This window comes from Anabrus simplex, chromosome 1 (genome assembly GCF_040414725.1).
Source record: "Anabrus simplex isolate iqAnaSimp1 chromosome 1, ASM4041472v1, whole genome shotgun sequence".
NCBI lineage: Eukaryota > Metazoa > Arthropoda > Insecta > Orthoptera > Tettigoniidae > Anabrus > Anabrus simplex.
The window spans coordinates 843,851,168-843,874,636 of NC_090265.1; the positions used below are offsets into that span (position 1 = coordinate 843,851,168).

At 39.4% G+C, this 23,469-nt stretch overlaps 1 protein-coding gene across 2 annotated transcripts in view; it reads right to left on the bottom strand.

Annotated features, from left to right (window-relative positions):
* The window catches only part of mTor (serine/threonine-protein kinase Tor), a 415,570-nt gene that overhangs the window by 203,630 nt on the left and 188,471 nt on the right, over nt 1-23,469 (bottom strand). For both annotated transcript variants that reach the window (XM_067136412.2, XM_067136411.2), the window contains exons 16-17: nt 17,318-17,454; nt 3,101-3,298 (exon numbers count right to left, since the gene is read on the bottom strand). In XM_067136412.2, the coding sequence (XP_066992513.2) occupies nt 3,101-3,298; nt 17,318-17,454 (335 nt within the window). The remainder of the gene's footprint in view (nt 1-3,100; nt 3,299-17,317; nt 17,455-23,469) is intronic.

Sequence of the window (23,469 nt, forward strand, 5' to 3'; positions counted from 1 at the left end):
GTGCTTGTTCCCCATTACCGCTGCACGGTGTCAGCCCGAATACGTACTTGGGCTTGTGCAGCTTTGGCTTAATTGCGTGGATTGTAGCCAAAAATGAATGCAAATGCCATCTGTTGCACACCGTTGAAATCACAAATATATTCTCTTTACAACAGCACTGCTCCAAGTATATATCCTCCTTGCATTGATGAGCTAGAGACAGAAGAATGATGCTAGCCGCTGTTTGTTTAAATTATGGCTTCCTCATTGTGTGGTGTTTTGTGTTCTTTGCTAAATGATGACAATGAAAGACAATTGTACCGTGATAATGATTTATGTAGTGAAAGTTTGGTGAACCTAGAGTGATGAAAATATCAATCGTGATAAAGACAACAGTGGTATTTTCGATATTGTTTTACCGGCAACAGGTTGTGGTGACGGGACTTCACACTACTTTAAATTCCCCAAATTTGTAGATTCTGTTCCTATCAGTGATAAACTACAATTTACTGGGCAAGCAGGTCTGAGAGTACATATTCCTGACAATTTTACGGAACTTTCTTTGAATCAATTTTTTCGAATGGCTTATAGTTTTTAAGAAAATTAATTTTCTGTCTGCGTGTGCATTTCTTGTATCTGTGCATGAGTTTTTAGAACACTGTGGACAAAGTAAGATAGCCTGACTAAGACAGTGAAAGAGTTAATGAGTGGGGAGTTGGCGTTTGGTCAAAATCCATCTCCTGCAAAACCATGTTGAGAGCAAAAGTCTGAAAAATAAACTTTACACTTTTAGCTACCAGATGGGGCAATAATCTTAAAAAAGAAAAATAAATTTTGGTGTGTGGTCAAGTGATGTATAACACCATCTAATTCAAACACAGTAGAAGTCTGCTATAACGAGTACAGCTTATAGCGAGAACTCAGTTTTAAATGATAGCTTTTATTCTGTCCCTTGAAAATCCCTATATTAAACTGTGTACTATCCTTCAGTTATTGTGAGAACCCAATCCCTGATGCATCCGTTATTATGAACGATTAAGTGTGTGTTATATTTCCGTTACCGATACTTATGCACTCCAGCGATTATATTGAAAGCCATCAATCGTCTTCGGTTAGTTTTCTCGTTATGTGCACTAGCGAGATCTTTCGCCAACGGTCGAACTCGTAGGCAATGTCGGAGTCCATTAGTAATACTAGTCAACTAGTGTTCTGTAAACACAATTCGAAATGATAGAGAACATGTTTTCCGTAATAAATGCATAAATAACATGGCCGATAGCAGTAGTTAACTCGTTAGAAATAAAGGCTGAAATAAACGATTGCATATTATTAAAACTATGTATTGAAATTAAGAAAGACTGTGATACACCTCAAAATACGATGCAGAGTGGATGATTGATTTCAGAGGTTAGTTCATTGGATGTTTCTGCAGAGGAAAGAGAATGTGTTAAGCGAGAAAATGTACTGTTGAATACACGAATAACAACTTTCCAACAGTTGCATGTAAACACTTGATATGCTTTTTTTTGTTTCTCGACATGCGTGCATTTTACGTCATGTATGTACGTGTAATGTGAAAGATATAGGCTATCTACCGTTTCTATAAAGATGATATGAGGGTATTTAAAGGACGTGAAAAAGACGTGAAAACAAATACAAAAACCTTCTCCTCTGAGGATTATTAAATAACAACAGTGCATAAAACACCAGACAACAGATATAAAACGTTCACACTGGGGCTCATAAAAGTATCAGCGCATTATTGCAGATCACACTCTTTCTAAAACAAATGTCAGCTGAAGCCTCATATTTCGAACCAACGGGTTATTAAACGAGTAATTTGGAGGTTAAACTCCACCATGTGCCAGAGAATGACTTTGACCTAGACCAACTTTAATCGTCCCCTTCAATGAGACACCACTTCGATAGACTAGAGTCGAAACTCGAAGGTGCAAGTTTCAACATACGCACATCCGATGAAAGATGTGGATACCTGTCCACTTACCGTATTTAAATTTCATATTCATTAGTCAGTGATTTCTTGACTTGTTCAGTATCCGTACCATAAGACAGATATGCACCACGCTAGTCAACTTAACATTATTATGTTCCTAATCTGTACGTATGCTATCACGTGACAAATATTCGCTACCCTTCACTGTATCACTCAACGCAGAACAAATTTCTAACTTCTGAATGGAATGCGAAATACAAGCACAAACAGGCTTACTGTGTTATTCAACAATATCAATGAAAACCAGTAAGCAAAAGTGAACTTTCCTGAGGCTAACAGCTTGCTTCCCGAAAATGTAATTTACCCTGTAAAGTTCAGGAATTCAAGGCTATTTCCCGTTTTTGCACAATTTTCCCTGACCTGCCTCCTGTGGTGAGCGCTCTAATCTGCATTGAAAATCATGCTCCTTTCACAAGGGATGACAAAGAACATTTTCAACTCTAGGAAAAATGCGATCATTTTAAACAGTAATAGTGCAAATTTGTGGCGCGATAAGTGTCGTGTTTTTACATAGATTTAATACGATGTGAATCGGGACTTCAAATTTACGAGGAGCGGTGCTAAGCTAAGTGAGAAATCGTCGTAATGAGAAACGCATTAACGAGGTTTCACTGTATTTTCTCGTATCTAGTTAAATTCCGGAAAGGCTATTCCCACGCAAAGTTTTAGCCAAACAGTTATCAATACTTTACTGGCGCTTGAAATATGTTTTCATGATTCATATGAAGTTAAGTTAGGTTAAGTGATGCTGTTTGAATAAGATAATTGAAATGAAGGCCACAGAAGCCACTGGAATGATACTACTTCATTTTTCAGAATTAAACTGAACACACGCGTTTACGTCTCGGAATTAAAAAATAACTAACGAGTAAACCGTAGTACGAAAATATGTGAAAACGCAAGTGTTGAACAAATGGATTTCCGGTGCATACCGATTTTGATGTGTGTGAGCTTTATGCCAGAATTTTATGAAAATTAGATATAACAATCTGCTATAGCAAGTAAATTTGTTGCCATTATGAATGAACACTATAACGGACTTCTATTGTACAGTACTATCAATTTTCAAACCACATAAAATACACCTAATTTTGCCATGTTGCTCACCTTTATGAGAGCAAAGATGTCATCCAAATAGTTACGAATGTGCTGCTTCACGATGGCAATCAGAACTGCCAACTGTTGAAACAGGAATTCACGGAAGTTCACATCAGCAGTGCGAACAACATTGAGAAAACTGGGCATCACTTGGGAAATGTATGGCACACACTTGATTCCAAGAGATTTAAAGATGAAGGTGACTGCCTGAAAATAAAAACATTCAAACTGACAGATTTTCTAATAAAAATTAAAAGTAATTGAACACAGAGAAGAAAAGTAAGTGAACACAGCAGTACAACATTTCAAACACTAGAAGGGAATGCAAATTTTGTTTGTACTGCAAATTGAAAAGTTTTTCACATTCTCACTCTTAACAAGTCGACTCTAAAAAGCAAAGCTTCTAACCATTCAGACATAACATGTAATACCAATTTCTGTATTCCAGTAATAGTAACTGATTGGATAAGAATACAGCAAAATTCAATGTATAACAAAGCACAATTCAAATCAAACTGCACTGACTGAGAACAAAGAAAGTAAAAGTAGTCAGGTACTGCAGAAGATTTGGTGGCTCTATATGGGTCTGAATGCTACCTAATGGTCAAGATAAATACGGTACCTGTTTAATTTAACAAAATATAATAAATATTATGTAAATATGTGAAATATACATTTGTACAGCTTTTACTGTGTATATTTGTGACCTTTGAAAATGTCTGTACTGGTATATTTTTCATTTTACATTAATAACTAATGTACATATTATGGATCTTTGTAATTTTGTGTTATGCTCTTGCTGATCGTAAATAAATTTACTGTATGTCAAATTCCAATATAAATGGTCCGTTATTGGAAATTATAAGTTTTCCAGCTAACTCATTCTTGGTTGCCAGCGTTTCTCTCCAGTGTGCCAATTTGTGCTCATCAGTTGGTAACTAGTATAAGAAGCACTAAAGGAGTTACACTTTTGAGAGGTTATTTTTGCCATGGAATGCCATGTTGTAACCATTGTAGGTGTCAGTAACTTTTTATTTCATGCTCTTTTCCATTCTTTATTCAGTACTGATAAGCATCATCATGAATGGTACAATTGGTACAAGTGGTGGAGGTCACTGCGTAGGCTATTTGGAGTACTACGAGAAACTTGGTCTCTTGTACAAAAATTGATGCCTGCTAGGCCATCAGATGATAGATACTGATTCCCACAGAGAAATTGAAATATTTGTCCTGGGTGAGTTATGTAGGTGTGTTAGTTACTGTTGTATGTCCGGCACTCCCTTCTCGCTCCGCCAGCCAGCTGCACGCGCGCCTGTGTATCATTCTGCTAGCTTCGACGCGCAGCCCTCAGTGCGCGTGCCTGACCATCGAGTGTACTATAAATAGGAGCTCCCTGCCTGCTCAATTGCCCACTTGCCCCGGTGTCCAGCTCCAGAATACACCCTACGTCGAGCACGGAGGCTACTCCTCTTGAAAATGTGCTTCGACCAGGTGGACTGAATTTCTGGCAGTACGAGGTTTCACCTCTGGTCACCGCTCCCTTACCTGTTTCCGCTGCCTATGTTCCGTAATTCTTTTACAAGCCATTTTCATTCCCTAAGTTACGCAAGCTCCCTTAGTTTCGCTAGGTGGAATTTCTTCAATCAATTGAACTTGCTTTTTAGGAATTCAGGCACTTCAACAAACAAGGACTCTCAAAGACATTTATGTTAGTGTGCCAGATAGTTTTCGACTATCTACGTGTCAATTCACAAAGACTATCTTTTCAAGATAGGAGTGTATATAAAGACTGTAAACCTGTACATATTGTATAAAGACAAACTTTTCTCAAGATTCAATATTCCTTTTTGCTTCAAAATAAATTTCAGTTATTTGTGTAAATATCATAAAGTGAAGCAATAAAAGTTGTGTTTTGTAAATTTCAACCTTTGGTTACAACACAACTCTATGGCGACGAGGTAAAAAAGCAACTCTATACTTCTTCGACCCTAGTTGCCTACTCTATAGTGACGAGGTAAAAAAGCAACAAACTACACGTCATCAGCCCCAATCGCCAACTCTATAGCAACGAGGTAAAAACGACACTACAATTCAACAGGCCCAGTTGTCAACTCTACGGCGACGTGCTAAACAACCACGACACTCCAACCAGTTCTGACACACAGCTTACCTTACTCTTTCTTGCACGCATCTTGCAATGGCTACTGCGGAACAACTCGCTACGGTCTTCCAAGTCTTACAGCAGCAACAACACCAGTTTATGCAACAACAACAGGCAGCATTAATTCAGGCTATTCAAGCTATTTCTGTCTCTACACAGCCATCAGCTATTCCTCCGTTCTCTGCTTTTGATCCGGCTAAAGAAGAATGGTCAGTTTATTTAGCCCGTTTACAACAGCATTTCATCTGCCATTCTGTCACTGATGATCACCGCCGCCGCGCACTATTTCTTAGTTCGGTTGGCAATGCTACGTGTGACTTACTACGTAAATTAAGTCCGGAAGAACACTTATCTGAGGTACCCTTCACGCAGCTCTTGGCCCGTCTCACGGAACACTATGCCAAAGCTCCTCACATAGTGGCTGCTCGCTATAAATTTTTTCAGAGCAGAAAGCAACCCCATCAGACACATACTGAATGGATAACTGAATTGCGTGGTCTAGCTAAACCCTGCCAGTTCATCTGCTCCAAGGACGGTTGTGGTTCATCCTACACTGATTCTCTCATTCGGGACATGATAATTTTACATACTCCTGAAGACAAAATACGTTTTGACGCTGTCAAGCAGAGTAACCCTTCTTTAGAAGACGTCCAGCGTATTGCTACGGTTTATGAGCTTACTACCAAGACTGCCGCAGCCATAGCTTCTCCACACGAAGTTGCACAAGTCTCGCCTCAGGCCCGCAAGTCCTCTGCTACAGTGAACCGTACGGATAAGGCGCTCTCCACCAAGCATTCTCGCCAGGTTCCCTCTCGTCAGGCTACACGGAAGCCCACTTCTAAAAGCACCTCGAAACTCCTGCCTTCCTGCCGAGGTTGTTTCAAGCATCATGAACGTCGTGACTGTCGTTTTTTCAAAGCTACTTGTGAACGATGTAATAAACTTGGACACATTAAGACTGTCTGTCAAAGTTCGCTCCGCCCTGATAAGACTACTGCAGCACGCCGGAAGCATATACAGCCCCGCCAAGACATGGAAGTTGATCAGATCAATCTTATTCTTCCCACAAAGGATTCTCACAAAATCATCATTCCTCTCTCATTCTCTGATCGATCTGTCGATTTTCAATTAGATACTGGATCACCTGTCTCTATTATTAACCTGACTACCTACCACGACTTAGGTTCACCTTCATGCTCTCCAGCTGACATCCAGCTCGTGACATTTAACAAGAAGAAAATTGACATCAAAGGTCAAATCAAGCTTCAGGCTAGTTATAAAGGAATTCAGAAGGACATTCCTCTTCTCGTAGTTAACAACTACACTGCATCAAACATTATGGGCATGGATCTATTTAACTTATTTGGTTTCCAGATACATGACAACATTAACGTCGTATCTACATTGCATCCTACTTCTGACGTTACCGCTCTCCTAGAGCAGTTTCCTGAAGTCTTCGACTCTCAGCTCGGAACAGCCAAAGACTATACAGCTCACATACAGCTGAAATCCGGAGCTAAGCCTCGCTTCCTCAAAGCTCGTCCAGTACCCCTAGCACTTCAAGACCAGGTCACGAAAGAATTAGAAAGATGGATACAAACTGGAATTGTTGTACCAGTTACTTCTAGTCAATGGGCTACTCCACTCGTGGTAATCAAGAAACCTGATGGTAATGTTCGACTTTGTGGCGATTTTCGATCTACAGTCAACGCACAACTTGACACAGATATCTTTCCTATTCCACGTCCAGAAGACTTATTCCGTCGTCTCTCTGGTGGACAATTCTTCTCTCGAGTTGATCTTAAAGAAGCATATCTCCAGCTACTTTTAGACGAAGAATCTAAGAAATTTCTCACACTCAACACTCCTCTCGGACTGCTCCAGCTCCAGCGGCTCCCATTCGGTGTTTCATCCTCAGCGGCTATTTTTCAGCGCTATTTGGCTCAACTCACCGCCTCCATTCCCGGTTGTGCTAACTACCTGGATGATATTATTGTTACTGGAAAAGATCATCAGGAACATCTAACCAATCTACGCCTCCTTCTCCAGACATTGAAAGACAATGGCCTACGAGCGAATCTCGCTAAATGTACCTTCTTTCAGCCTCAAGTTCACTACCTAGGACATATACTTGATAAGAATGGAATTCGTCCTAGTACACAGAATGTCTCAGCGATAGTAAACATGCCAGCACCTCAGAACCTCAAGCAGCTTCAGTCCTTCATAGGCAAAGCGAACTATTATAATAAGTTCATTCCACGCTTCGCTACAGTGGCAGCTCCATTAAACGCTCTACGTAAAAAAGGTGTTAAGTTTCAGTGGACTCCGCAATGCCAACAGGCATGGAAAACAATCAACAACGCCTTAATTCAAGCTATACAACTCACTCATTTTCAGCCCGACAAGATCATCACGCTAGCTACTGACGCTTCAGACTACGGTGTCGGTGCCGTTCTCTCCCAGAAGGATCGTAATGGACAAGAACGCCCCATCGCCTTCGCTTCGAAAACACTTAATGACCATCAACGTCGATACTCACAGATAGAGAAAGAAGCTTTAGCCATCATCTTTGGTATTCGCCGTTTCAATGAATATCTCTATGGCAACCATTTCCTGATCATTACCGATCATAAGCCTCTCGTACACTTATTCCATCCTGGTAATAAGATCCCAGAGAATTCCCTCAGAAAGCTTCAAAGATGGTCCATGTTCCTTTCTGATTATTCCTATCAGATTGTCTATAGAGCCACATCCCAGCATTGTAATGCTGATGCCCTCTCCCGCTTACCCGTTGGTCCTGATACTGCCTTCGATTCTCAAGAATCTGAATGTCTTCAGTTGGACATAGAACTTGAAGATACTGTATCCAGTTTTCCTATTGATGCTACCTGCATAGCTAAAGCTACGGATAAGGACAGTACACTTGCTACTGTACGTACTTACATCCGCAACGGTTGGCCTCTTCAGAGCACACTTCCTGCCCACCTGGCACCTTATCATCGTATGCAGCATCGTCTCACGACTCGTGCCGGAGTTGTATTACTAGAAGCAGGCACCATCTTCCGAGTGGTTATCCCACTTAGCCTACAGAAACAAGTTCTCGGATTATTACACCAAAGCCATTGGGGTATCTCCAGAACAAAGCAACTCGCCCGTCAACACTGCTACTGGCCCGGTATTGATGCCGCCATCGAAAAGCTAATACGTCATTGTGAGCAATGTCAAACGAATCAGAACGCCCCGTCTTCTGATCTTGCTTCATGGCCTCCTGCTACTACTCCATGGGAACGAGTTCACATCGATTTCGCAGGTCCTTTCCTCAATTCCATGTGGTTAATAGTCATCGATTCACTGTCAAACTTTCCATATGTCGTGGATATGCATTCGACTACTACAACCGAAGCTACCATTCGTGCTCTCCAGAAAATCTTTACTACAGAAGGTTTACCGCAAGTACTCATTTCGGACAACGGACCTCAATTTACAGCTACTGCTTTTCAGAACTTTTGTACACATAATGGCATTCGTCATATCCTAGCACCACCTTTTCACCCTCAATCTAATGGTGAAGCTGAACGCTTCGTGCAAACATTTAAAAGAAGTATGAAGAAAGCTGTCTCTTCAGGCTTAACTAAAGACCAAGCCTTGCTCCAACTCTTAAACGACTACAGAACTCTACCCGGCGCTGATAATATCACTCCTGCACAGAAGCTCCATGGACGACCTCACAGAACTTTACTTTCTCTGTTACAGCCTCTCCCGGCCCAGCATAAGACCTCACCAACGAAGTTCTCCATCAACGACAAGGTCTACACCAGGACATTCAAATCCAACCCACTCTGGATACCTGGAGTCATCTGCAGATCTTTGGGTCATCGTCTATACGAGATACAGACTACGGAGAAACGTATCTGCCGCCATCAAGATCAGATACGTCTGCGCTACCGCCCCTGTCCAGCTATTGATGCTATTGCTAAACCAGATAAATCTATTGCTGAACGCGCTTTAGATCATTTAATAACAATGGGTTCCTTTCAGGACGAGACAGCGCCACTCCGCCCAGTTCCAGCTCCGGACAATACAACAGAGACGTCAGCAGCTCCGCCCCAGCATCGCAGTCGCCGCCAGCGCCGCCGCCGTTTCACGCCGTACCGGCGTATTTAGGAGGGGAGGGTGTTGTATGTCCGGCACTCCCTTCTCGCTCCGCCAGCCAGCTGCACGCGCGCCTGTGTATCATTCTGCTAGCTTCGACGCGCAGCCCTCAGTGCGCGTGCCTGACCATCGAGTGTACTATAAATAGGAGCTCCCTGCCTGCTCAATTGCCCACTTGCCCCGGTGTCCAGCTCCAGAATACACCCTACGTCGAGCACGGAGGCTACTCCTCTTGAAAATGTGCTTCGACCAGGTGGACTGAATTTCTGGCAGTACGAGGTTTCACCTCTGGTCACCGCTCCCTTACCTGTTTCCGCTGCCTATGTTCCGTAATTCTTTTACAAGCCATTTTCATTCCCTAAGTTACGCAAGCTCCCTTAGTTTCGCTAGGTGGAATTTCTTCAATCAATTGAACTTGCTTTTTAGGAATTCAGGCACTTCAACAAACAAGGACTCTCAAAGACATTTATGTTAGTGTGCCAGATAGTTTTCGACTATCTACGTGTCAATTCACAAAGACTATCTTTTCAAGATAGGAGTGTATATAAAGACTGTAAACCTGTACATATTGTATAAAGACAAACTTTTCTCAAGATTCAATATTCCTTTTTGCTTCAAAATAAATTTCAGTTATTTGTGTAAATATCATAAAGTGAAGCAATAAAAGTTGTGTTTTGTAAATTTCAACCTTTGGTTACAACAGTTACCAACTGATGAGCCCAAATTTGCACACTGGGGCAAAACGCTGGCAACCAGCAATGAGCTAGCTGGCAAATTTATAACTTTCAATAATGGACATTTATATTAGAATTATGAATTTACTCATTCAGGACAAATATTTCCCTATGGGAATCAATATCTATATCATCTTAATGTTGTCCGACTCATTGGCTGAATGGTCAGCGTACTGGCCTTCGGTTCAGAGGGTCCCGGGTTCGATTCCCGGCCGGGTCGGGGATTTTAACCATCATTGGTTAATTCCAATGGCCCGGGGGCTGGGTGTTTGTGCTGTCCCCAACATCCCTGCAACTCACACACCACACATAACACTATCCTCCACCACAATAACACGCAGTTACCTACACATGGCAGATGCCGCCCACCCTCATCGGAGGGTCTGCCTTACAAGGGCTGCACTCGGCTAGAAATAGCCACACGAAATTATTATCTTAATGTTTGTCTTTTATTGCCATGAGTGTCTGAGGACATATTTGACTCGCTTGGCATAGGTCTTTCTATTTGATGCCTATGGGCGACTGCGCATCTGGATGCAGGATGAAGATGATAATGAGCTCTTGTTAGGAGGATTATGGGACATCAACAGAGGAAATACTACTGAAATCCCATTAAATACAGCATCTGTTCTCCACACAAGTGGCTACAAAAGGGATCTGTTCTTTATGTCAAGAGTAACCTAATTTGTAACCAATATCACAATCAAATTGATAGATTTGTCAAGAGGTAGAAATGCTATGGTGTAACCTGGAAGCAACGCATGTCAGCGCTGCCTGACCGCCGTGACAAGTGGGCAAGGGGTACTGGTTCAAGGAAGGACTTGGCTAAAGAATCAAGCTCAAACAAGACAAATTTTGTGTTGCTTCACTGAACATCAGTACCTTGATTAGGTGCAGCTGTCAACTGGCAGATTTTCTGAAGCAATGCAATGTCAGCAACACTTGAGTGTATACGCTTCAAGGAAGGAAGATAATAATTAATTGCTATTATAAAACTGTTTAGATTTTTCAAACCACAATCGTCATAATATTGTTCTACACTGAAGATCCAGCATGCAGTATTATATAATGTTGGTTAAATTTGCCATAACAAAGGACCATTTTAGTCTCAACTTCTTCACTATTGATTCCACTGCTTTTTTTGAGGACACCAACATTATCAGCTTTTTATCCTCTTTTTACATGCAAACAGCAAGAATTTTATAAGATGTTTGATATGTCTGTTTTATTTTTAATTTAACTGTCTTTGTACAATGGATGAAGTTGCCTATGCTATAAGGTGTATGGAAAACTTGAAAGTACCAGATTCAAATGATCTATTAACAGATATTTGGAACATAAAATAACTCCTTAAAGATACCTCTGAATGGTTGGCTAGCCTCTTCAGTGATATTCTAGGTAGATGGCAGTCATGCTCCTGCTGGCTGGGCAACAAGCATAACAGTGCCCACATTTAAGAACGAAGGCGACTTTTCAAACTTTTGATCGATCCACCTCAGACATGTTGTCAAAATAGACATCAACCAATATGGTTTTGTAAAGGGAGTCGGTACTTCTGATGCAATCATCAAGGCCCGCATGCTTATCAATAAGCCATTACACCTGGCATTCCCTGACCTAGAGAAAGTGCTCAATTGATTTCCACATTAGCCCATCTGGTACATCATGTGCGACCGTGGCATGCCAGAGTTCCTTATTAACTGGCTCCATATGCTTAACGAGTACTTATAGGAGAGTGCAGTGCACTGCTAAACTCTCAGGGAGCTCTCCTGTGAGAGTTGGAGTTTATCAGGGATCAGTGGTGTCACCACTGCTCTTCAAACTTTGAAGACCGAGTATCAGAAAACGCACCTGAGCACATTCATCATCACAATCAATAGTCAAGACCTAGTGAAAACTAACTGCTTCCAATATTTAGGATCCTGCCTATACAGTGATGTTGGTATTGAACAGGAAGGGCAGGCAAGAATCAACGCAACATGGCTTAAATGGAGGGGAGTCAGAGGAGTACTGTGCGATAAGTATATGTCGGTCCACTTCAAGTAAAAGGTGTACTGCACTATTGTCTGTCCTGTGGTGTTGTGCGAGGCCAAAAACAGACCGGTCCCCAAAAGTGCCAAGTGCCCTCTACAAACCAACAACACGATCTGGCAATGGATGGGAGTTGTTCCCACTCATGAGAGAATATGGAAAAGGTCCCCGAGATGGAATGGCCAAACAATGAGACCAGTGATTGGTACAATTGGTCATGATGCCTACAGCTTCACTTTCAATGGGATGCACCCATGTGGAAGGCCAAGACACCCTAGCTGCAGACATAAAGATTGCTTGGCTGACACTGAACGGTTCATTAGATCACTTAAAATGGCATTTGTCGATCTAAAGACAGACCCTGCAGCTGTGAGAAAAAGCATATGGTATCAGCATAGTGCCAAAGGCTGTCCATGCTTCTGCTATAATTTCCAACTCTAAATTAAAACATTTTTGTATCAGACATTAATATATATCAGGTTCTGAATTTTTTGTATATTAGAAGAAACTTAGTGGAAAAACTGGATATGGGACAAAATTCTATAATGTTGTAATGACCTCATTCAACACTGCCAGAGACAAGTAAATTGCAAATAATATTCCAAGTACTGCAGTAAAACTTCTTTTACAATTTTTCTGTATACCTAATCTAAATAAAAGATTAGGAAATAATTAACTAATGTAACTCAACCTGACCACCATAATTACCGTCTAAAGATAGTAAAATGGCATATTCCACAGTGTATACAGGAAGTCTATAATAAGAGTAACCACCAATAAAGTCGACATAACTATCCCATTCATTTGTAATTCTTTCAGACTATTATTTGCAAACAAATTTCATGATAATGCTTATCAGTACTGAATAAAGAATGGAAAAGAGCATGAAATAAAAAATTACTGACACCTACAATGGTTACAACATGGCCGTTCCATGGCAAAAATAACCTCTCAAAAGAGTAACTCCTTTAGTGCTTCTTAGCGATTGTTTCAGTACATAATGTGAAGTTAACTATTACCGTAACACAAACCATCAAAATTACACAGTAGTTCCCAGAAGTGCAATGCAACAAACAGATTCTATGTGTTGCCTGTGGTGGGATGTTAATGATGAAGAAGTTTCAATCTATGAAGATGTGACCAACGTTTGAACAGCCATGTGCAGAAATCAGTGAAAGCCACAGAAATCCTTGTCATGCAATGTTATTTAATTTTGGCCTTGTCATCATTTTAAAATTTTATGTAAAACAGCTATTTGTGAAAACATAAGGAACATTTAAAGACTGAAGAGCTTATGAAAAAAAAAGTTTTGAGAAATTATGTGAATTAGAAAATGTTAATTAGAATAAGGTTTTTAAGACTCTCGACAAAGACATTACTGAAGAATATATTGAAAGTTATTTTTCTAAATTATTGTAACTGATTGGTACGAAGAAGAAGAAGAAGAAGAAGAAGAAGAAGAAGAAGAAGAAGAAGAAGAAGAAGAAGAAGAAGAAGAAGAAGAAGAATGTTCAAAGAGATCTGGGTATTTAAAATTTCCTGCAGTTGTGGTTGTATCATCGGTCTGTTGTAACTTGCATCCAAAATTGATAACCAACTTTTGTGTCAGCTTGTACTGACACGTGGAGGTTTCGATAACGAAATTGCTATGTTTCGTAATCGAACCCTCTAGAACATGTCCATATATGGAAGTGTATTTTAACTGGTCAGAATAACGACCTTTATAATTGGTGAATATGGAGATCTGGGGAAATTCAGTGCTTTCATTGGGTACCATGTGATTGCACGATTTCCGGTTTTGGGCTCCTCGTGAGAGGGAAGAAACTGTCCATGGTCTTTGAATCCTGATCAGCTTAGCTTCTAAGGTAAGCGCTATTGTGTTTCATTTTATTTAATTCATTCTTGTGTTTCGGCCTTTTCTCATTTAACGTAACTTTTTGTGATAATGTAAGATTTCATTTTGCGTGTTGGAGTTTCCTCTAGATTCCCACATTCACCAATTTAAGTTTTCGAATGACTGTGTCTCGATGGACAGTCATAACGGCATTTGTGTTTTCGGAGGCAACTCTTATTTTGTTCTAAATTTGTAACCTATGTAAATTTTACTTTCTTTGAGTTCGCCTCCAGTAATCCTGAGAAGTTTTTATAACCCACTATCTGAAGAGCTGTAGTATTCTATTGTCTGTTAGTATGTATTTCTGTTCAGTGTTAAGTTTTATTTTTTTACATTATTTGCTGGCCTTATTTTCTATTTGATGTAGTACTTCAGGTTTTTAATACATCTGAGCTTAAGGGTGGTTGCCGCATGTTTCATTTTCCCCAGAAATGAGATACCATCTCATGGCCTAGTAGAGTTCCTTCCACGTTCCACGTCTTTCCATAGTTGTCGTTTGTTAGACCTGTAAGTTAAAGTTTTCGCAACGCGAAAATGGCGTAAATTTGATTTTAATTTCCGATATTTCTAACTTCCTTATTATTATTATTATTATTATTATTATTATTATTATGCAGATGCTCAACAAGTGCTACACTATGCATACATGCAACCCAACACCTCATAAAGGACTTACAACGCTATTACCGATTGTTTTGATTCATAGCACAATGTTTACTATAAATTAATAAGCAACCTAAATGTTGAGATTACATAGCAATTCAAGAAGGAATGCAACACAAAAAACAGAATATTCAAACTGAATACAGCATGACTCAGGAAGCAGTTTACATGGTATTTCTTGGAGAAGTGAAGACTGTGAAGAAGTACAATGAAAGAAATACAAGTCAATCTCTGGTCTTTGAATTAGACATTCTATATTGACTTACATATACCTCTAAGAGAGAATAATTACGTTTTACCTATTTAATACACGTTTAAACGACTTTTCTGCTATAAAATAATGGAAAGACATTTATTTTACATTTTACCACAATATGTTTTGGTTCACTGGAACCATCTTCAACTGGTTAGTCGACAAACTTGTTCAGCAGAAATCATACGCAGACTGGCCAAAGAAATGGCCTTGTGCTTTAAATGCATAGATAGTATTTTCTTAGCTTAAATTTTTGTGATATGTTCAAGTGGTCTGCTACAGCAGAAAAAGTTCACAACACCATCGCAATTCTGTTCTGCAATTCACTTCCCTCACAAGGTCAGGAAGTTCGACATGTGCTTATTTAGATTAGAATGAAACAAAAACAAAATAAAACAAAGAAACTTTTATTGTAATCAATTTTTTTGATACAGATGATATTAATGGAGAAATTTAACATTTCTTGCTTTGGTCTCCTTAAACACAACTGTACTCTAATCAAGTAATATACAGCTTAGTGCACTCTTTGGATATCCCTGAAATTAAATACTGAGTTTTAAGAAATTCTGATGAGCTGTTTTCCTGTGATGTTTACAGAAACAGAAGAAAAGTGAACTGAGCCCACTTTCAAATTTTGTGTACCTAATCAAAAAAAACAAAAAACTCAACAAGTAAGTTGCTAACATTTGAAGTGAACAGAAAAAATGATTTATATAGATAGTCTCCAGAAAATTGCATTATAAACAGGATTACAAATATCCTTTGAGAAAACTGAGATCATGCCATAAACGAAGTTATCATAAATGATCAAAAATTTAACACAGTCCTACAATTTAAATACTTTGGAGAAATCATTATGCACAACTTAAGCAAGAAAGCAACATGGATAAATAGAATAAACAAAATGAAAAAAGCACTATTTCTAATCTGGTCAACTTATACAAAAAAAATAAAAAAATTAATGCTTGTCAATAGACACTAAGATCCAACACTACACTACAAAACTGTAACTTATGCTTGCAAAATCTTGTTCCAACACTAAAAAACTGTAACTTATGATTGCAAAACCTTGTTCCAAATTAAAAATAAAAGAAGAACTTATCAGCTCCTCAAAACTGAAAGATTTATTACAACTTGCATAAATAAAAAGTAGTAGGTTGAAGGAGTCTGGAGAATCTTCCCCAATGAAACTGTCTATCGAGAGATTGACCCAGTTACCAGAACGATGAAGAAGAAAAGAATCTCTTATTTCTTTCACATCTTACGATTACCAGAAAACAGGATTTTACGACAACTAGTGATGAGAAATCTGCGAAAGGCCATTGGATCAAAGAAATTCAAGAGGATCTCAAAACAGTTGGACTCGAAATTACAGATGCAGAGAACAATAATAAAATGACCACCCTTCTTAACACGTTGTCCGGGCATGCGCTACTCCATACTTTCCTGCGGACCGGCAACAGAAGCACACCTACTGTAGCATGAAAAGTAGGATGAAATATAAATACCTGCAAAATCTGTAAATGGTTCTAGGACTCTGTTTTCATCCTTATTTGTCCATCCATCAACTCACTGTCACTACTATCACTGGCATCTTCACTCGCATTATTGCCGCCGTCAACAGACTCGTCTGAACCGAATATTGCACTTTCACTTCAGCGTGTATATTTTGATGTTGACGGACACACATCTTCACTATCACTAATACAATTTTGCAATCACTAGGGACATCAGATAAACTATCAGCATGCAATTCTCCAAATATTTCATCAGTGTTCAAGCTGTCTTTGCTACGGCGCGCCATGCTGACACCTGGCAATACTCTCGGTCACGCGGTACTGAGTGTTATGAAACCACACTTCCTGTGCTGAAAGGATTGTCAAGGAAAGAATGTATCTAAATTCCAATCATCAAAGACTTTAGTTTGTAAACAACACGAAATATTTCGATTAATAAACGGCAGAGAGAATAAAAACACACAAGAATGAAGCAATGTGAGAAAACGATAATTTACGTAGCCGGTCGCCCGCGCACCAATATGAAACTACGTTAATTAACGTAGCCCGTGATTAATGTGTTAAGAATCACAAATTTTCACCTGAAAAGATGCCCAAAAGGCCTGTAGAGATTTCAGACAAATTAAGAACACTGCGATCAGAATGAATGAAGAAGTACTGGGCAGATAAGAAGAATCAAACAGCGCAACCTTAATGGAAGACTCAAGTGGTCCAATGTGGCCAATAAAGGTAAAGGTAATAATAATAATAATAATAATAATAATAATAATAATAATAATAATAATAATAATAATAATAATAATAATAGATAGATAGTATACCTGAACCACCATAGTGTGATGCTGGGAGAGAGAAGGATCTCGTATGATCCTCATGAGGGTGGCTATGGCGATGGCAGGATAATACTCCTCCAGTGTCGAGGAGCTCATGTTCACAAGCATCTCGCTGGTCGTTAGCTCTGAAATAAACATAGGTATTACTGTTATAAAGTCAAAAGAACCAGTGCAAGTCCCAGGAAAAGATCAGAAATATGAAGGGAAACATTTCTTGCTGATTCATTCGTACAGACCAAAAGGCTTTTTTATTTTCTTACTCTTCATGAATAGCCGGTCCAGAAAGCCAAGAATAACGGCCGAGAGGATTCGTCGTGTTGACCACACGACACCTCGTAAGCTGCAGGCCTTCAGGCTGAGCAGCGGTCGCTTGGTAGGTCATGGTCCTTCGGGGCTGTAGTGCCATGGGGTTAGGTTTGGTCTTCATGAATTAGGCTCTCTCTTAACCTCTTAGGCCGGATCAAGACTATTAAAAGTTATTTAATCTATCGTAATAAAATGCTGTACATGTTTTGAGAATCTCTTATTCTCTTCATCAGTGACCAAACATTCCAGTAAATAATTTGCGGACTTAATACCTAACCTTCTCACAATATACTCTATGTTGTATGTTGAGTGCCCAACCCAGAGGCTGGTTTGGATCTCAACAGCTCCACCATCAGCCTTTAGTTGGCCCAGGCATCACTGAAGAGGTGTACTAGGGAAATGAGGAGTGAGGTATTTTCCCCTTGCTTTCCTCACTGAGCCAAAAGTTGCTATTAGATCTGTCTACCAAGACCACTGAAATACCCACACCAACCAACCCTTTGAGCAACATTTTCAACAAGGACTGGCTGCATAAGAAATGGCATTACAAGCACCACTCATACCTCAGTCACTTTCATGTTGTCAAAGCCAAGGATGAGACTGAGACAAGTCAATGAAAGTAACAAATTTCTTCTAGCCTACATCAGAAGACATAGTGCCCTGTAAACACTAGGTCTTGCCAGCAAAGGCGTAATATACTCTAAATAAGTTATAATTAAACTACAAGAAGTTAAAATTACGTTATCCTAAATAAGTTACAAGTAAAATACAAGACTTGTCATATAAATATTATTTTTAAAACTACATAAAATAAGCATCTCTTTCTTCTTAAAATCCTAATAATGTTACTACAAACATAGTGTGCATTTACAATTTAAAATGTTCATTTCAGCTCCTTCTGTTTGAAACTTCCTTCGAATGGCTAATCTCTTTCTGGTCGGCTGTGATTTACCTTTGCAGGCCCCACAGTGTTAGGGTAGCGTGCCTGCCTCTTACCCGCAGGCCCCGGGTTGGATTCCCAGCCAGGTCAGGGATTTTTACCTGGATCTGAGAGCTGGTTCGAGGTCCACTCAGCCCACGTGATTACAACTGACGAGCCATCTGACATCGAGATGGCGGCCCTGGTCTAGAAATCCAAGAATAATGGCCGAGGGGATTCGTCGTACCGACCACACGACACCTCGCAATCTGCAGACCTTCAGGCTGAGGAGCGGTCGCTTAGTAGGCCAGGGCCTTTCGGGGCTGTTGGGCCTTTTTTTGTGTGCGATTTACCTTTCGTTATAGGATGTGGCTGCTAAAATACATTCAACCATAAAGAGATTAGCCATTTGGTGGAAGTTTCAAACAGGAACTGAAATACATTTAAAAAATAATCATTGTAGACACACACTTTGTTTTTAGCAACATTATTAGAATTTTAAGAAGAGATGTTATTTTATGTAAAATGTTTTGGTTTTTATGTAATTTTAAATATATTTAGATGACAAGTCTTGTATTTTAATTATGAATTATTTGGAGTAATGTAATTTTAATTATTTTATGTAGATGTCATTCCTTGCATTTGAAATTTAACTTATTTAGAGTATATTGTGAGAAGGTTAGGTAAGTCCGCAAATTATTTGGTGGAATGTTTGGTCGCTGATGAAGAAAATAAGAAAAATTCTCAAAACGTACGGGTTTTATGAAGATTTTATAGTATTGACAAGGCAGACAAAGATCTTTTCACAAGCGTTTTTCAGTGATGTATTGGATATAAGTCAATACGGACCAAAATAAAATCATAATGGTTAAAATAATAAACTCTCAGGCTGGTTATGTATACGGGTTCGGCAATAATATCTCAAGGGCGGTTTGATGTACATGCGCACAGACTCCACTAGCTGCGGAGGAAATGTTCACTCTCTTGCCATCTGTTGACTGTCCATGAAAACTATTAGTACGGTTCGAAGCATAGAGTGTGTGTCCTTGGAGGAAAACTTCTTTAAATGGTATTGTATCACTGGGTAAGCACACGACAGAAGTTATTTAATCAAGTGCACTTTGCCACTCTACGGTCAGCTGACAGTGATCAGCATGACAGTCACGTTGTGAGTTACACTTGTCCAAGACAAGTTTTGTGAACACATTATCTGAAAGTAGTGATGGGAATGAGTCACGTAATGGTGACCATGTTAGTGAGGATGATTATCCACAGCTTGAAAGCAGTTTTCATGTGAACAAAAAAGATGATGAGGGTGTTAGTGATGAACAACTTCAGTGGTAATGGACACCTGCTGATTCATGACATGCATCTGCTCTATCAACTGGCAGACCTTCCAACGGACTTGTGGAGAGGCACTTCATTAAAAAAGAAAATTCCTCTGACTGAGAAGAGAAAATTCCACAGATGATGTGTAGTTTGCACAAAAAATAAGAAGAGAACAAAGAGTATCTATTAGTGTTTGGACTGTAACATGGATGTGTTATTCAGTTGGATTAATTCATTTCCTAATCATTAAAAATATTTACAATTTTGTTGTTTGTTGGCACGACTGAACAAACAGAACTAATTACTACTACAGGGTTACGGCATAGCCAATTATATTATCAGCTTGAGAGGTTTATGAAGTTGAAGGTATCAGTATAATGTATATGTGTGTGATTTGAAAAATGAACAGTACTAAAAGGGAAAAAATAGATCTCAACTGATGTGTCATGCAGCCTCATGAGTTTCATGCCATGAAACTGAAGTATTTAAAAATAAATGTTATGCCAACCAGAAAGTCTCTATTAAACATATTTTATATTTAGCATGAAGCTGTAATGGGGAATTTTATAGTTTTAGACAGACTGTCCCAGTGTCCAATGAACACCTATAACAATAGTGAGTTGAATTTTTCTGCCTGGCAAAAATTTGGGTGAAAACCTGAAACAATGCTTACTTTACTCTTCCCACATAAGAAAGGAGACAAAAGAATACTGGATAACTACAGAGGTATCTCACTGCTAAACATTGGGTACAAGATACTCTCAAGGTTATCACTGAATAGAGTGGAAGCACAGCTTGAATCGACCATAGGAGAATACCAGGGTGGCTTCCGGAATGGGAGAAACTGCGTAGAACAGATCTTTGGACTCAAGAGAATCATAGAACACAAACACAGGAAAGGAAATGACACAATAATGACATTTGTAGACTTCACAAAAGCCTATGACTCACCAGACAGGAACACACTACCGAACATCCTATGCAACAGAGGATTGGATTCTACGACACATGCTTTGGTGGGGGAAACATTGGAGGCTACAACTGCTAGAATCAGATATATACCGGAGTATGTTGTCAGACAGCTTCGAAATTAAGACAGGAGTCTAACAAGGGGATGGCCTGTCGCCAATATTATTTAACCTAATTTTGGATGAAGTGGTGAAGCAGTGGAGACAGTTGAATAAAACCATGGGAATTGAAGGTGTACAGATTGGATATAAGATCAAACACAATGTCATAGTGGATTGCCTTGCCTTCGCAGATGATATGGTATTGTTACATGAGAAGGAAGAAGACGCAAAGTTGGCACTAGCAAATCTAGCCGAGACTGCAGCAAAGGTTGGTCTAAAAATAGCCTACAACAAGACGAAGATACTGAATACGAAGACCGATTGGAATATAAAAGGCCAAGTGGTAGGGAGAGTCGACAGCTTCCGGTACCTAGGTGAGAACATCACGGGTAAAGTACAAAGCAACAAAAGTACCACAGACAGAGCTCAACTGCTGCTGAAACTACGATATGCAGCCATGACTACATATGGAGAGAAGAACCTCTTGAGACATATATGAGGCACCAAAAAGCAAGGTGAAATCTGGGTACAGAGATCAAGGCAGGAACTATATGAGAGTACAGAACCAATCTCGAGTGTGATAAGAAAGAGAAGGTTAGGATTTGTTGGACGTCTCAAGAGGATGAATGACAGTAGGCTGACGAAGAAGATATGGAATGCAACCTGCTTAACTGGAAATAAGTGGATGAAGAAAGTCAGAGAAGATTGGGAGACTATTGACATAATGGAAAAATATCCACTGATGACGGTACAGGATAGGTCCAAATACAGAAAGCTCGTGGAAGGTCACAGATGGACGGACACCAGGATCCAGATTCAGATCAGGGAAGCAGAGAGAAAGAGGAGGAGTGAGAGAATGAAGAGGTATTGGGAAGAAAGAAGCTGTGCCGAACAAGCCACTCGTGATCCTCAGGGGTTGTAACGAAACAAATACTCTTCCCACTCAGCAGTAAATCGCGTGTTTAGAATCATCATAACACATGGGCCAGTTTCAGTTTATACGTAGCAGAGGATAACAGAGCACTTATTTTACTGAAGTGCTTTATTTCAGTTTTTCCTGACCAGAAGAAAGTGCCCAATCTATGTTATCAATATTCTGCCTATAACTATGGATATCCAATACTGCAAAGGCATTTACTTATTTATTTTATAACTAAGCCATAGGTCACCTAAAACGAGTTCCAATTTCTCTGCCACCTGACAGATTAATTAATTTTATTTATTTATTTATTTATTTATTTATTTATTTATTTATTTATTTATTTATTAGTGCCATGTTCAGTGGTGAAGTTACGGCCTTGAGTCCTCTCTTACACATAACCACATTGCACATATATCTAAAATAAAATAAATTAATAGAATTAAAAATGAATTTAAATAAACAACAAACTAAATTAATATTAAGAAACTGAGATAATTGAAGTAATATTGAAGACTTAAAGTAAAAATCAAATAATTAAGATCATCGAATTAAAGTTATGTATTATTATTTCTAAAATAAGTTTGCCGCAATAACATGGGCGTTCAGTAAAGTGAATAGTCAAAAAAGTTTGGGGACCCCTGAGGTATGGTACGAGAAGAAATTCAACTTCAGTTTTATAAAACCAAGGCTGTAACATCTAGATATATACAAAAACAATGACGAAACACTGAGACAATCAACAATTCAAAAGAGTATTTCACAAAATAATGTCCACCATAATTGTCCAGCCACTGTGTGGCCTGCACTGAAGCTGTCATAAATTCTTCCCCAAGTTTGGAGAATGCTCTTTTTTCACACTCGGTGACAATGTATGGATTGTCTGCTCCACCTCACCACAATCACAGCTAGGGGAAGACTGCAAGCCCCACTTGTGAAGGGATGAAACACATCTTCCATGGCTGGTTTAAAACCTTTTGATAACAATCCAAGTTTTCCATGGCAGATCAAAACCAGGAGGGGAATGGTGAACACTAAATAACGGCTGCCATTCATAAGAAACTATGCTGCACCAATCGCTGCCCCATTCATTTGCAGCACTGAAGATGCTTGGAAAGAGCTCTCAAACTGTTTGAAACAGTGGGGACCTAGACTTTAGACATTGAAATCCACCAGTTGTGTAGAGGAAGAGTGTGGTTCATTATAATTTTTGGGTACTCTTGGACCAATGGACCAAGTTGTTCATTCTCCTTAGAGGTTCAATGTGACTGAGTACAGGCAGCTAGAAAAAAGGGGTAGATTTAACTGTGCCAGAGATAATCTGCATGGTATGATTCAGGACAACATCAATCTTCTGAATATGTGAGCTGTTCCATTTGTTCTGTAGAACAGTATTCCACTGCTGAATAAACTAGCCCAATAACTTAAGTACAAAGCATGGAAGCAGAGACTCCCCATGTACAGCCAGCAAAATTTGTGAAGAATGTTGTTCCTTGTTCTCAATTTAATAGCACTGTCAGATTTTTACAGAAAGACAAAATTTGATCGAGAGTAACTCTAAGGTACTTGAGATGAGAGTTATCAAGTACAGGATCTG